Raw genomic sequence first — 16,971 nt, 5'->3', positions numbered from 1 at the left:
TCGTGGAACGGGGCTCCTCCAGAAAGGAAAGATCAGATCTGCCCTCGCGTGCAACATTTTTTTCGCGTTATGCGAGAGGAGACGGGGTCTCCTTTATGGTAAAGAGTTCGGAACGCGTTTCTCTCCCGCGATTGATAATACAGTTCGAAAAGTGAATTGTAATGGAAATAAGCTAATGCATTTTTAAAAGATTTCCGCCGAGAATGGGATTTAATAATTCTGCCGACACTCGACTTGGATACGAACGCCGGATAAAATGTAACTCCATTTATACTTGATAAATACTCGACCCTCCGCGCCTTTTAGATTTGCCACTTAGACCCCGCTTAATTCGTAATATTCAATCATGCAGAAATTTTCAGGACGCTCGGAAGGATCATTTATTTAACTCTGCCTTATGGCTTCGCGCATTTCCTCTTCTCGCCTTTCGACCGGTGAAAGCTCCCACGCATCAATTTATAATTTTTACACGTGTCATCGAACAGACACGTTCGCGCTACCATATATCCCGCGAGGTGGAGCGGGGAGGGGAGATTTCAGTGAACAGGTCCAACGTGACTCTGCAAGTAGCAAGTAGCGGAGGGTCCAGCAGTCTGACGGACAAGGTAATCTTTAGATTCATCTTGCCGAGCCAGATGTCCAAACTGAATCGTTTCATGTAGTACCATATTTCCACTACGCATCACCGATCCACCTTATCAGTTAGAAAAATACTGGAGGATATCAATTAGAATAATTTTCGTGTTTCGTATAATATAGCTTGAACAAAAAATTAATACGACAATGTTGCTAATTTCGACTGGGCGATTTTAATGATAGGGATATTTCTTATATAAAGTAAGTTGAGTGGAAATTAATTGCTAAAGAAGATTTTATAATACGTTCACGGTATAGACTGTCGCTCGATCGAGCGCAGTCGCTGCATTGCAAACATTACGGCGATCGTTTCAAGTTTCTAACTGACGCTAATTTTATGCCAAACACGGGACCTCGGCGCTACCATCCATAAAATCTGCCCCTCGTGTGCGCTCCGTATAAGTTCCGCGCTGCGGGAACTGCAACTTATTCCGTTCTTCGTACGGGGAACGGGACAAACGCATGTTTAACCAAACTAACAACGATGAAGCACGGCGGCGACGTGCGAGCGAAGTTCCGGTGGTCGTTTGGGGAAGTTCTCGCCCATGACTTAGTCGGCCGCGAGTGCATCAAGGTGTCGCGCGATATGCAAAGTTTAAGGAAATAAAGAGCGCGGAACTTGGAAAGATTATGGAAACTACCTATATTTTCATATTCGGATGAATGATTGGAAATACCGTTATCACGGAACTTTCCCAACTTGGGCGATCGCAGTAACTTCCGGACTGTTCGGGGAGTCCGCTCTGGTCACGATTCTCCTTAAGCGATTGTATCCAAATCTTCGGGGGAGATAAACGATCCATTATTCTCCGCGCGATATATTTTAATCTCTTCCGCGATGCCGGAGCTTGACCTCGCGCTCGGGAAGAGATCTGACGCGTCTAATGTTATCTATCATTAGCCGGTCATCCCTCTGTCCGCTGTCCAACCTCGGCTGTCTCGTATGAAAATCGCGTCCACGTTTCAATGCAAATGATTGCGAGGGCCGCATTATCGAGCCGAAAAATGCGGCGCGCATCGCGCACCTGACGTGTAAAGACTGCCGTATGGAGTTATGGCGTTACATACTCGTTATCTCCGCCGCGCGCGGCCGTAAACCGACCTGTCCTTACACGGAACTCGGGACCGGCGTGTATGCGTGTTTATCCGCGGTACACCGGCGATGAGGTACACACGCGAGGAGGAGGTGCAGGAGGAAGAGGAGGAAGTTTTCGTGGCAGCCAGCTTTGGTCGTGACCGAGAGCGACGTGCGTCGGAGTGCAGGCGCGCGCGCGCGGAGAGAGCAGAGAGCCATCGCCATGAGCGCCGTAATTTACGAAGCCATCATCCTTGTATGCAGATGCCGCGACCATGAGGGATGCCCCCCTATCTCTCCCTTTCTTCGCGTCCTGAGCCGCGTCCCCTTCTCCCCGCGCGAGCGCGAGGGACTCCTCATCGTCGCATATGGACCTCCCGCGCAGCGCCGACGCGCTCGCACTTTTATTGGCCTGCCCCGGCTATTTTACAGCCGATAGTGGATTAAGGGGATTAAGCGCACTCGTCCGAAGGGCGGGATGCCTCTCCGCGATATAGAGACATAAAGTCCGTAAGATACGGGAATTACCCTTTTTCTAACGAGCGGCCGGCCTCGGCTTCGGCGGCTTCGAGCGTCTCGCGCGAAACACCGATATAAAAAGTCGATTTACGCCGGACGCATTGTGACGTGCCATGCCACGCCACGCCACGCCGTGCCGTGCCGTGCCGCCCGCATCCGCGAGCCGATCTCTCGCTTTCGTCCTCGTCCACCTTGAAAGTTTACTGGTGCTACGTGAATTTCCGAAGAGTGTCGGGTTACTCAAACGCGCGCCATCGCTATCCTGAGGGAGCACACTCTCCCGAGACAAAGAGGCACTGTCAAAGTATAAGGCTGTTGAAAACATCAGCATCGATATCGCCGCATTCGTGTCAACGTTTCTCACGGTGCCGTAATTGGGGTGCGGTTACTAAAGAAACGCACGTGTGTTGCATACGCGTAAAGTTAAAAAATGAATGATAATTGAAGAGAGACCAATCGTCTACACACGTACCACGGTTTTATTCAGACGATTCGATTCTAATCGTGAACGATGTTCTTAATGCTGTAAAGATGAAGATTCTCGAATTAATATGCATATGTGTACGTCGAGTTTTCACAAATAAGTAAGTCGAAAGAAAGCGATCACTTCTTAGAATTTAAAAAATTCTACTTTCGTATTCTGGTACTTCTGACTATAATTCACATTTTGAAAATATCGCATATATTATATATTTAAAAGTTTCATCTCTAAAAGACGCTAATAGAAATATATGATTCTTCGCGTTACTCTATATATTTAGTACATTTTAGCTTTCTTCAAAAGTGCAATAGAGATATTTCAACAATGTTTCGATGCATATGGAATCAGATCGTTTTGTTGCGCGTAGCAGAAAGTATCATGGACCATTTTCGTTTCTCTCAACCGCAAACAAGGTCGCTGCAGCACTCCCGGCACTCGGATCACGAAAAGCCCCCCATCTTCCGCGAATGTCGAGTACCATTTACGGCCGAAAGCTTTTCTGGGATTTCAATATCGCAGTGGAGTAAAGTAACGAAGAGAAGGTAGAATTGAATCGTCCGAATGAAATCGCGCCCATAGATCTCCGTATTAGAAAATTGATCTTTTTCGATCGTTCACTTCCGAATGGAAAGTCCATCCCCGTATTTGCGTGGCTTATGCTTGCAATAAATCGCAATTATCGACTAGCTCTTTCCTCAACGATTAAACAATTATATTCGCTGCGTGCAGGGACAGTGTTTCATAGTAAGATATACACTGACAGAAAAAAATGGTTGCAGTTACCACAATCTCACTATAGACTTCTTCTTATGCGAATGTATAAACTTATCCGTATTTCTAACACCCTGTGCGGTTTTCTTCTTACGAGAAAGTCTTATACCGCGCGTCCCTCTAGTGATGACATCCCGAACCACTTCACTTTTGTATACCATGTGATTAGTAAGGTGGATGATCGAAATGCAGTTAAATTTACTATTATTGCGATTGTATTTACTATATAAAAATAATTAACTAATTTCCTACTCATTACCTGGATATTTTAACAGACTAATAGTTAAAAGCTTATATTTTAGAGTAAATTTTTTAAATAGTTGGCATCACTGTGTCTATATGGTTGCTATTACTAATATTATAGTAACAATTACTATAAAAATGATATTCCTGACTATATTAATTTTACTATGCAATTATAGTTTCAAACACTACATGTTTTTCTCTCAGTGTACCTAACGAGAATTAAATAGAAAGAACGGGAAAGAGGAGCGAGTCTTTTAAGACAACACGCCGTTACCGCTTCTACGATTTCGCGTCTAATTATAATACAAATAAACTTCGATACCACACAAACGGTACGCAAATTAGGGGAGCACGTCGAGCGCTCCGTTTTAATGATTCAACGGGCAAGGCGGTAGCCAGGTAGCCTTCTTCGAAACATCATAATTTACCGCGCGCGACTCGGCTTCTTTATTATCTCGGCCCCGTTAAAGCGCGAAGCGACGGACGGGACGGGACGGGACGGGAAAGGTTTTTATCTGCCGTTCCTCTCGTTCCAGCCATTCTCGTTCCGCGATAGGGTACAACTTAATCGTAGCGCGAACTGTCCGGCCGGATAAAGCGTCGTGGAGACGACGGCGGTGGGAAAGTTCCCTCGGTTTTGGGCCGGCAGAAAAACACCGGGAAGCGTCTATTAGGTCACGCTCGCCTCGTTTCGAGCGCGCCCGAGAGTATCCGGGTAACCTGGTAAAACGATAGCCGAAACCCGGAAACTCCAAAGCGTGCGCATTATTCAGAGCAGTCACGTGAAGGAGCGAAAGGAGCGAGCGGATTCCCTGCGCCAGACGTGCAGACCGCTAAATGAATTTTTTATAACAACCCAGCTGTATGAAATCTCCCGCGAAAAACAATTCCGCGCTGTGAGAATTTAAATGGATGCTCCGGGGGAATTTAGATAATGCAGTTTAATTTATCCTCTTTCTCTCTCTCTCTCTCTCTCTCTCTCTCTCTCTCTCTCTCTCTCTCTCTCTCTCTCTCTCTCTCTCTCTCTCTCTTTCTCTCCCTTCCTCGGTATAAAGCTGCTGCTAAAATCTATGGCTATTGTCTAAGTTTTCAACATGGCTCGCGCGCGTATAATTATATAAATATTAAACAAATTTCCATTGTATACCTAAAGCTATACATCTTCTTTCTCTCTCTTTGCACTTGCTAGTTACGCAGTTTTCTATGAATTAAACGATACATATTTTCCCCGGGAAGAAATAGCTCGTTCACCGAACAAATTACCAGCGAATAAAGAATTGCGCGTTGCGAGGCAAATGCCTCCGTTAAAATTTCATCCTTCGCTTTATCGTCGCTGTCTATTCCCTTTGTTATTGTCTCTTCAACAATTGGTCAGTTAAAAGCAAACGTTTCCGCAGGGTATTGAAATTTATCCAGGGGATTTTCGATCGAGCCTCGCGCCGGAAGCAGTGCCGGGGATCATTTTTAAATAAAAATAAAACGACGGATCTCCGAAGCGGTAAAGTTCGCATAATGGATCGCCGAATCCGGGCGGTATCCGGCCGCCGACAGTCGGACGACCGGCAGCAGCCGGTCTTCGACCAGCCGCCGTCGCGACGTCGTCGACGATCTCTCAGACCCTCCCTCTCTCCCCCTTGGCAAACATTTGAACGCGAGATGGCACGACGCCACCGTTACAGGGGTGCTATTCCATCCTATTCACCTCTCGCCCGTTTCCGCGAACAATACCGCCCGCAATATCGCCCGCTGCCCAATTCGCATTGCGCCAACACTTTCCCGTTCACTCAACATCCGCGCTCCCTGGGGTCCATTTAAGTCTCATTACGTCACTCTTCGACTCGTTAACTCGCACTTTCGCACGTTGACTCGCCGCGGGATAAAAATCGCGTCAGCGAATGAGATGTTAATCGCGCCGAGGATAGTGCGTCGGCAACATTTCGGAAACACTCGTATACATAGAACCGATAACATTTCCCTATTGACACCGAGCGATTGTCCTGCCCATGTTTTTGCGGACACGCAGTCGCAGCTGATCCGCAATCAGCTGACGTGAGGACCTGTCTTGATAAATGTTGCTCGGTAAATTTGTCACCGTGCAAGAGAAACCCGCAGGATTTTACGTACGTTGCGCATAAATTGTAAATTTTTTAACAAATCAATAAAGGGCTCTCGTGCGATAAGCGCAAATTCGAAGGAATAAAGACTGAAGAGCCGCGACAGGATGTTAGCGTCCAAATAATTCTTATTTTCAAAGTCTTCTTAGCTGTCATTGAAATTACAGAATTCAAGTTTTGCGTGGATAATGTAGAGAGGCTTTCTGTTTCCTCCTCACATGCCATAAGGCAAGATTATATTTAGGAGGACGGACGCTTCGTTTAACTTTCTATTCTTCTGTAAATCCAGAGCGAGAGACGCGGCGCATAATGCATTCCACTCGCGTTGCACAGAGAATCGTTATTTGCGTACAATTGTTTAGGATAGAAAACGGGGGGTGAATTGAAAGTGATCGAAAAGCATTCGGGTAATTGCATAAACGGATAACGCTATTGCGCAGGCATAAAGTTTATTAACGCTGAAGCGCTTTTGCGCAGCCGACATTTATTAAAACAAATGTAATATTAAACATTTTTTTTGCGCCCTTTCGAAATTACGAGAAGCCGCGCGCGAAAACCGCGCCAAACCGATCATTGCATCGCGCGGTATTTTACATTTTGCATTGTAGGGACAATAATATTACATACGATTACAATATTTGTGGCATATGATATTTTATCTCGTTTCCCGGTAGCGCGCGCGTGTATTTTAGTTGGGAAGAATGATTAAAATTCTCGTGCTATATACACAATCGCGCCGCGAAGTTACCCCGTAAGAGAAATATTGCTCTAAAGTTATCCAGTAATAACATTAATTATTTGTTATCCTAGCAACACGGATTTCTCATATTTTTGCATTAATAATACACGCGCCGGTATCACGAGCAATTTTCGTTGTACAATTCACGTAATGAATAACGACAGCACAATGTAATTCTCATAATTGTTGGTCGAGCGCGGCGGTTAGATACTCTACGTTTGTGTTACGCGGTTCCGCTTATCGATATCTTAAATATTAAAAGACGAGTGTAACAGCTTCGGGAACGTGGTGCGTGCGCTCGTGGCTCTTCACACTCGGCGTTACGTCTGTCGTTAGACGAGTGCTACGCCCACAGCGCGCACATTCTTGTGAGATGACATATTGCCTCAATAGCCGTGATTGCCGTCCTTGTAATCACCTTTTCTGCCCTGTTGCATTTCAATCGGCCCGCACACGCGAATAACACCGGGGGGGGGGGGAATTTCTTCGATTTCCAATCTGCAAAGCCGTGCCCACGCTAATCGACTCCCTCAGCGTCTGCCGCGTCCACTCCCACACCGAGCCAATAATAATCGAAGATCGTGGACGAAGATCGAGAGTACGAGCGGTGCAACATAACTCGTTATCCCGTCCGCAGACCCTCCCTCGCCCTTCCTGCGTTTAATATTCGCGATACACTTTAATCGTTCATCAACCGCCCGAAACCGGTCACTCCAATAAAACGAACGGGCCCACAGGAACGGACGGTGTGCCGTCTCGCAGCACGAAGCTGATATCTTTCGGATATTCCGTGGAATAGCAAGAGCGGACATTGAAGGAAAAAAAAACCAGGCAAAATCGGTTAGCCGTCAGCCTTTTATCGATGCTTATCGCCGAGAACGCGCGACGATATCGTCCCGCGGGATTACAGTTTCGTTAGCTTCCACGTAGCATATCCGCCCCTGGCCGCCGGAGACGGCAGGAAGATGAGGTGCGAGAACCCGAGGAAGAGCCAGGCGGGTGGCGGCGCGTGAAAGAGAACGGGTCTTCTTTCCCGATGGGATCCTCTGCAGCATCAGTGGAGTAGTGGGTGCTGTGATCGTCGAGGACCGGCTGTTGTCCCTTCTCCTTCCCCCCCCCCTCCCCCTCCGCCCGTCCCTTCCCCGGACGGGGAACCCCTCGGCTCCCGCCGGCCTCGTCTCACCCAAACACCTCCACCACCCTTGCTCCAAAATGCCCCTTACGCAAACCTCTCCCCGCTCCGCCGAAGGATCTCCCTGCCCCACTCGTTCACCCTCCCCACCACCAACCTCGCCTCCACCGTTCTCCACGGTGTCGGGAGTCATCGGCTGCCCCTCTATCCTCAGTCTGTCACCGACCGCGCAAGCGTGCGGTACTTCCGAAGGAGCGCGGCCAGAAGCGGTCCTCGACGGTCCACGGAGATCGCGTCGCGTGGGTCCTCGCGGGGTCTAGGTGTGTTTTTGTGCGTGCGAGCTTGTGTGTACGTGTGTGCACGCGCCGATCGCGATCCGATCGAGCGGCAACGAAACGGCGATCCCGGACGTTGAATTGCTCGTCGTGCGGCCAGATGATAGATCGCGCGGCCATAAAAGGGAAATTATCGGGGATCGCGTGAACCGGTCTCGCGTGTACCGCGCACCGTGGGTCGCCTGAAAATTTCTCGGAACGCATTTTCGTAATCCGCGTCTCCGCTGACACCACCGTCTGCACGACAGGACGCCGACCGACCTCGGGCCTCTCCTTCGGCGAAGTGACGTGACCGCGCGGGGACTTCCGGTTTCCACGAGCGCGAGCGCGAGAGTGCCTCTCCCCGACGTTGCTGGACACCGTCGCGGATGGGAGAGGAGTCGTCGCCGGCCGTTTATCGATCGATCGAGAATCCGCGCCGGAACGAATCGCACCGACCCTCGTCATCCACGGCGGCGGGATCGGCTCGCTCCGAAAAGTTTTCGGGGCGACCGGACTAGTTGTCCCACGCTGTGCGCTCCGCTTTCAATTGGCCACGGTCTGTCCCGCGCAAGAGTCACGGGGCCAAACAGATTATTATTAATCTCCGTCGTGACGAGAAAGAGAACCGCAACGGTTGCCCGCAGTTACTCGTGACACGTAACAAAGTGACAAACGTGGGTGCTCGATGGATTGCGCATTGGACGCGCGTCCCGCCGCGCGGGGCTCGTTCCGATTCTGAGAGGTGCGCGCACCGACGTCACGTCGACGACGCTGGGCCCCGCGAGTGAGAGCGCGCCTGCGGAAATTGTGCGCGTCGCCGAGTGCGGCGAACGGATGGACACGCGGTGCCGATCGTGTGTCCGGCCAAAGAGGGACCGCCGGCGATGCCCGAGCTGACCGCCGTCCGCGACGGACGACGGTCGAGCCGCGCGAGTCCGGGAAGGAGCGCGCTTCCGCCCTGCCCTCGCGCGTAGCGCACGAACGGGTAAACAGGTGCCGAGGGTCTCTCCTTCGTCTCGTCGTCTTTCAACGTCTACGTACGCCCGCGGCGTGGTTTAATTCGGGACACCGTGGGCTTTCGCGCGCTTTGTCGTACCGCGGGCGCGCGCGCGCCATCCATCGACGTCGCGGCTCTCTCCCCTTTCAAGTCCAAACCGGAAGGATCGTTTATGTACACACGGAGGCGAACGTACGCTCTCGGCTCCGTCTCTCCCTTCCTCCCGGGGTGACCCGAGTCCCAGACGTCGTTCGCGTACGCGATCGCGCCGCCGCGATCGTTTACTCGGCGCCCTCGAAGCGTAGCGGAGGAGAGAGAGATCGCGACGAGGTCGCGGGTCGTCGCCCACGTTCTCCATTTCGCTCTCGTCGATGACAAAGAGAGGCGGGCGCTCTCCTCCATGTGCGACCCCACCGCGTTGCTGGATCTAGTGCCGGGCGAGGGATTACTCAAGAGGCCGTCCATGGATTACAACGAGTACACGTACTGCTACGGCGGTGGTCGAGGTGGGTGGCATTTCTTTCCCCCCATGGTGTTCCGGCACGGTGCGCGGCCACCGGGAAACCAGCTCGCGCCCGCCGCGGAACGAACGTGATTTTCTATCGTTCGTGTCTCGATCGCGCGCGCGCGCGCGCGATCCGATGCGTCCTTCACATCGGGCCCTCGAAACCGGCCCGAGCATCCTGTTCAAGTGTCGGGCAAGTGCCGAGGCGCCGCTTAACTGCTAATTTTCATCCGCGATATCGCATTAACTTCTTTTACACCTTGCGCCCCGTAACGTCGCGCACCGCACGCCGGGCAATTGCGAGACTTATTTGCGATCACGATGAAAATGATTGATAATTTAATAATGGAACGTGGCGCGCTGTTGACGCTGTCCCGATATTGTGCAAGTGTGTACAAATGTCTAGTCGCTGGTTCGCTTTCTCGTTAGACTCCGCGGAATCAAATACGGGTGATCCTGACGCGTGTAACGACGATATCGCTTCTGTTCTGTGCAAAATTTAAAAATGAAAGGCAGCTCTTCCATGAATATACGGGAGAATATAGCCAATCAATCAAAGAGAATCGGAGTGTAGTTAAATATTTAACAATGCGAAACGGAGTGGCGTTGATAGAGTGGTGTTCCCCGATAACTCGGTTCCTCCATAGAAAAACACAGTGACTAATATTTTTATTAAAATTGACGTTTATTTATTTTTATTCGTTACCGCGCTGTTCCAAAATTACGCGGCATTGTTTAACGCCGGCTGCGATTTCGAGAGACACGCGACCGCGTTTGCGGACAGAGACGGTTAGCAAGACGCGAGGACGATTGCTCGCGATGATTTTTCACGGAAAAAAAGAAAGGAGAGGAAGAGCAATGCGCGGCCCGTGCCTCGGCGCCCGATAGTAAGCCGGCAAATAATAATTAAGAATCCTCCGGCCACGCGATCCCAAACTACTCCCGCCTGTCGTGATGAAGCTTCTATTTTCGGCGCGAATCGATTGTCCCGAGGCGCAACGCTTCCCCGCGGCGATGGAAAAAAGCAAGACGAAAACATCCCCGCAGAGATGGAGCAGAGGGGTGTCACGCGACTGCATTATCACGCGGGCCCTATTTGTCAAGTCGACGTGATCCGAGGCGTGACTCGGGGAAATTTTTTCGCGTGTAAAACCGCTTTGCAGCGTATGTAAATGAAATTTCCATTATGCCCCTCTTAGCTATTCGACGCCGAAGGGCCCACGCGTTTTAATGGCAGGAGGAAAACGCGGACGGCATCGTACGCGCGGTATCGCGTAACCGGATTCACTTGTCATCGTGACGCGCTCTCGTCGCGCGATGCGAAAAGGGGGATCGACCGAGGGTTGAATCACGGCACGTCGCGACGGTAATTCCCGATATTTATTTATTTATCGGCGCACCAAGCCTCGAGATCGCGCGTACCTCCGCGTCCTAAATATGATCGCGCCGTCGACGGGGTGGGAAAAATTTAACGTTAAACGCGCGTCGAAATATTTTGCGCCTAACTCATCAGACTTTCTGATATTATAGAACGTCGCGCGTCTTAGGAGACGTGGGAAAATTCCAGGCACCATACGCTGTCGGGAACAGGAACTTGTTTCATTTTGCCGAAGCACGACGCAGCCGTCGAGCGAAATTCCGTTTAAACACTATTACGCAAGCACGACATTTCCATTAAGATTTTCCGTCGAGGCGAACGGAAAAACGGATATAATTATCGTTGCTGAAAAACGGGACGTTATAGCGTCGCTTCCTGCTGCCGTCACTCGATACTTCGAATTTCTTCGCGCGCGAAATAATTTTCCTTCGAGACTTTCGAATCGGGGACCGCTCCAAGTGACAGATGACACGTTTCCGCGGCTGGGATTGTGTGACGCCGGCAATAATCATTGCAACGAACGGCGATTTATTTCAGTTACCGACATGACGGCCAATACAATTATTTATCAACGTCCAACTCGATGCTCCTTTATATTGCTTTGAGCAACGCCAAGAACCACGCCTTGTGCAGGCGCACGTAAGAATGTCCCTTCTAAAAATTGCTCGCGTGGAATATGCACCCGCAGAAAAAATTTCCGGACTCAATGCTATTACTCTTGAATGTATCATAAAATAGGACCGATATAATATTTACTATAATATTTATTATGGAGAAAGGAATATTTTAATCTTAAATGAAACATTCTAAAATCTATATCGTTGAAGATCGCGGTGCCAAGATAGAGGGAAAATTTATTCCGAACGCAAGAATATATAAACTTACATTTATATAAGTTACTCATGACTCAATATAGTAAGTCAATCTTTTTTTTTAATGCGACAGAGACTAAGACCTATTGATTGTACTTCGATATTGTCTTATTTTTATACTAAATGAGGTTGCGAGAAATATAAATGCGTCAAGAATATGTTTTGTCTCGGTAACAGAAATCCTTTCTGAGGGTGTAGAGAAAAATAGTCGATACGCTTTTTTCCGGTGTCGGTAACGGGGTCGAAAAAAAAATTTCAACTTCATTAATGCCCGCGTACATTCGCCCGAATGAAAGTTCGATTGGCCGAAAGTGGCCCCGATTGTGGTGTCTCCATTTTCCGCGATGGAAAGCTGCCATTTCGCGAAGATCCGCCGCGAACTCGTTCCGACTTGGCGATAGCGTTCGAGCCGCGATAAAAACTCCATCCCCGGCGCGAATCGATCGCCCGCGGGCGCAACACTTTCACCGTGAGAGAGAGAGGCATGGGGGCGAGGGTGGGAGCTCAGGGAAAAGCTGCGGGAAGAACGACAACGCGCGGCGCGGAGAGACATACGTGACGAGGGGTTAGCGAGAGGGAGCGGGTTGCATTACCACCACGCAGGAGCCGTATTTATCACTCTGACATTTCCAAATGTCGCGCGGTTTATCAGGTGTTCCCCGGTGGAAACCTTAAGGTACCGCGGCACGAACTCGCCGCCCACCGGCGCCTTGCGTCGCCCCGCGTCGCCCCGCGTCGCGTCGCGTCGCGTCGCGTCGCGTCGCGTCCGTGCGAGTGTACGAGTATCGCATCGGCTACGTCATTAAATTTACATAATAAGACGCCGCGTGGTGGCCGAAGCAGCAGCAGCAGCAGTCGTAGACGCGATCGTCGTTATCGCCCCTGTCGCTCGTCGAAGCTGCTGGGTACTCGCGGCAGCTGCGCGCCGCGATCGCCGATAATTATATGAAACGGGTTTAGTTAACGCCCGGGACGAGGGATCGAACGCCGTGACAAAAATCACGGATCGAACGTCCTTCGTCGCGCGTTGCCGCTGCATCTCATTCGATCTCGAGGCTGATCGATCCCCGCCAGGTGCAGGCACGACGCCGAAACACCAAGTCGCACGCTCCTTTCCCGTGTACGCGTACCTTTTGCTTATCAATTTGCTTATCAATTACTTTCAGAGGATTAGCAAAATTTATTTTTTATAAGTGCGTGCGACGGTTTCGTTACAGCTGCAGTAAATAACAGCATAATTGTGAAAAAAATAGGATTTCTCCTATATTGGAGAAAACGAGGTAGACTTCGCGGATGATTTGAACATTCAAAATGGAACACACGATAGTCGTACATTTTATTAAGAGGCGGATAAATTACCTGAACAAATCCTTAAGCACGCAAGGCGCTCAGATAGAAGTAAGGTAATCTTTCTTGGCTCTGCGCCGTGTTTTTGTCCCATCGATCCCACTCCGAGTGCTAATTCCCCCCGCGAAAGTGTGCCGCGCCGTTTAAAAAATTCGCAAATTCGCGAAACCATTTTTACGGTCGGGGACGGGTAAAAAAAAACTGCGACAATTTTCGCCAACGAACGGTAACGTTGTCACAGGGGGAATTAATTAATTTCTGGCGGCCCGCCCTCCGTGCCACGCGATTTGCACGTTAAATCGCGGTCGCCATGCCCGCCGTCGCCCTGCGCCCTGCGAACGTGACCGATTCGCCCTGCGCGCGACGCATTAAAGTTATTCACTTTAACTATTTTCAAGTTTCGAGGCGGCTGCCGGGTCCCTTCCCGGGTGTACCAGCCCGCGCTGCGTTCCTCTGAATGCGCCGTAACGATCCCTCGGCCGACCGGGGCAGGGGGGGGGGCGCCGACAGCCCCCACGGGCTCGCGCGTCGCTTCCGGTTTCCGGTCTCCGCGCCGCGCGGATTCCGCGGCGCGCACCGCCGTCGCGAACTTTCGTAACGACGGCGGAAATAAAAGCCGATGAGTTCGCGATCGCGCGGGAGGGCGGCGGATTTCGAAGGAATCCGGACGAAGGGCGGGGGTGCGTTGCCGCGACCGGCAGACGCGGGAATACGTGCGGAAATTTGAGCGATTATTTCGCAAAACTTAAAAAAAAAGCGGCGCGCTTTGGTCGTACAATTGTATTTCGATTACGACCCTAAAATTGAATTAATTTGAATAATAGAAATGCCATTACCGAAAACGAGTTATCGTCATGACGATTTCATGGCGAGTTGATTTTACCTCGATTTTTCCCGCCACGCTTCCTCTCGGCGGTCCGGTGTGCCGGAGCAATTTTGAAAACTTTAAACAACTTTGAAAATTTAGAGAGCGCCGGCCACGAATTTTCGCTCCGAGGCCAGGAAACGTCAGTCCCCGAAAGCGTGCTTTCAATACAAATCCAGCCGCGCTTTTAACGGATATGCAGATAGAGTGTACACCAAACAAATAAATTAATAACAATAACAGAAACGCGCGGGCGTTGCGCTTTCCGCGCGCCCGGGACGCGCGTGTAATAAACTCTCCGTTAACGGCGGGATTCTTCACGCGTCTAGCCGTAATATTATATTATAATCGCGCTGATCTCTCGACGTGTATTAAGTCGTTGAACACGATGTCCAGAATTACCGACGTACGAGAGCAAAGGAGGAAGAGAGAGAGGGAGAGAGAGAGAAAGAGAGAGATAGATAGAAAGGGAGCCTTTGTAATAACCTTCCTGGAGCGAGCGCGCGCCTATTACCGCCTCGAGCGCTAAAATACCTATATGACGGGGCCGGCCTTCTTGAATTACGCGGCAGGCTGCTCCGTCGAGATTAACGTCTCGTAATAACAAGCGCGCGCGGTGGTGTAAGGTGGTGCACACGGGGTCTCCCCCCACGAAGGCCGAGGCGGAGGGAAGAAACGATCTAAGAAGCGACGCCACGGCGAGCTCTCTCGTCAACGCCAACGGCAACGGTAGCGCGCGGCGGCTTCGATTCCTCGTTAAAGGCACGTGCGTGGTTATCGCTTGCTCGTCTACCACGCCGCTCCGAGACGGTCCGACTCGCCAGCACCACGCAATCTAATTGCTATACCGAACTTCACGTGGGATAAAGGCGTGGTGCTTTTTCGCCCCCCCTCGTACGCGTGAGATTTAAGGATCCCGGCCGTGCTCTCGAGGAACGAGAGCACGACCGGCGAGCAATTACCGTTCCTCTCGCATCGACGGGGTCGATTTCGCCGCCGGATCGTGTCATTATCGATGGACGAAAAAGAACGTCTCCCTCCCTCTCGTTCTCTTTCCCTCCTCGACACTTGATCAAATAAGACGGCCAGAAACTTTGATGCAGCTCCGTCGCGGGTTTGCGAGATCGAGCAATCTCGCGGCTTCATCCCGTTGCGCGGCACGCGAATCTGAACTTTTCAGCGTGATCGTGGCTGACGCTGTTTCACCGGACTTGGAAAAATCGGACGTATCAGGCGATGCCGTGTTCCTCGGATTGATGAAGTCGTGCCTGCATATTTTGTATTCACGGTGGAACGATTACGGCCTGAGAATGCGTGCAAAATATAACGCGGCGTGTTGAAGTTTTAATTAAAGATCCCGCATTTTAACGAAATAATTGATTTATGCTGCCCGCTACTAGTATATTGCCAACAATTGTACGCGCGCGGATGATCGGTCTATCGAAATAATTGCAGAAAAACTCGTTAGTTTTATGTATCATCAATGAAACTTGTTCCGTTTCACGCTTACAAAATATGCCGCCAACCACTGGAAAATCCCAATTTATGAAAATGGAAAACTTCATGGAATTTATACGAGCTGAGCTGATATCTATTTTCTCAATTTATGAAAATGAAAAACTTCGCGGAATTCGTACGAGCCATCCTATCTATTTCGGGGGAAAAAAATATAATTTAGCATTCCATTCCGCCGGTTATGCGTTATTTTACAAAGTATACATCAGAGTAATAGACAGCGACTATTTACAAGATTAAATTTTCCATGTACGACTCGTTATAGATATCGCGCATATGTACGACGTTATGTCACATAATGTGTACAATGTAACATGCTTTCTATATCTCGTTTCTCCCTCTCTCTTAACGTGTCGTACCGAGTTTGTTTGCTTACCCCGCATCTTGTTCCACGGTATCGACGAGGCTGCCATTTTCCTCGAGTAGTCGAGGAAGTCATTTCGACCGAACCGTAAAACGCATCGTACCGTGCCCGACCAAACTTTAATACATACGCCTCGGCGGATGCCGCACTCGAAATTGAGCAATCTTGCACCCCATGAAGCTATCCTGCATCGCAAACTTGCAACTTTGGTATTCCTAGAGTGCCTCGGCCACTGGGCAACTAATTTAGTGGTTTCCTTGCTACGAGACGAACTCGACACTTTTGGCCGCGAAATTGGTATTCCATTGGTCCACGGGTATCGTCATTTCTCGAGACAGAAAATCTTATCTTCTAATCTTATTAAAGAGGCCTTTATATCGCGACTGTTTTCGCACGTGAACACAAATTTTTATCCGAGTTAAAAATTAATTGTTTCAAGATTGGTTATCGTTCTTCGACTTTGTGCTTCTATTGTAGAACAAAAATACGACTGTATGTAACGTACCACACTGACAGAAAAAAATGGTTGCACTCACCATAATCTCTCACTATAAGAGCCAACCACATTTTTATAATTCTTCCAACTACGTAAGTTATAGTTGACCTAACAATGTATTATAGACTTCTCATAGACACAATATTGGACCATGCAACTTATGGTATGGTTGTCATAAATCAAAACGAGCTTTCAATTTGGTAAGGTGTACTAAAAATATATTGCAGTAACAACTACAAGTAAAATTTCAAATAACTATATGTAATAGTAATAATTGTTTTTATATTGAAAGTAATATTCCCCGCTTTTTATTATATTATAGTGTCAAATGCTACATGTTTTTCTATCAGTGCAAGTTAATCGCCCAGACACATTCCGACCAGTATTGCCAGGTCAATTATTCGAAAGAGTTGAGATACAAAAAGTGCGGCGCGCCGGAGCTTTCTCCGAAGAACGTTCCTGCCGTTTTAACAAAATCTCGTGGCTCTTATTAATAGCGCACGGTTGCCACGGGTATCGGTTATCCGTTCGCCCGCGAGCTGGTTCGGAAAATGTGATTGCCCGAGCAAAAGTTTGGGAGCGGCGGAATCTCAGTGGCATAA

At 49.5% G+C, this 16,971-nt stretch overlaps 1 protein-coding gene across 3 annotated transcripts in view; it reads left to right on the top strand.

The window, feature by feature from the left end:
• The window catches only part of LOC105561760 (teneurin-m), a 539,370-nt gene that overhangs the window by 481,840 nt on the left and 40,559 nt on the right, over nucleotides 1-16,971 (top strand). The window contains exon 1 of one of the 3 annotated variants that reach the window (XM_012012041.1): nucleotides 8,404-9,533. The exons of the other annotated variants lie outside the window; for them this stretch is intronic. Within the exon in view, the coding sequence (XP_011867431.1) occupies nucleotides 9,428-9,533 (106 nt within the window). The 5' untranslated portion in view covers nucleotides 8,404-9,427. Of the gene's footprint in view, nucleotides 1-8,403; nucleotides 9,534-16,971 lie in introns of those variants that run through there. 3 annotated transcript variants of the gene reach the window in all.

The sequence above is a fragment of the Vollenhovia emeryi genome, unplaced genomic scaffold (assembly GCF_000949405.1).
Source record: "Vollenhovia emeryi isolate VEMERY1.0 unplaced genomic scaffold, V.emery_V1.0 DF939201.1, whole genome shotgun sequence".
Lineage (NCBI taxonomy): Eukaryota > Metazoa > Arthropoda > Insecta > Hymenoptera > Formicidae > Vollenhovia > Vollenhovia emeryi.
The sequence above is the reverse complement of the archived record's forward strand: the minus strand, read 5'-3'. Positions and strand labels throughout refer to the sequence as shown.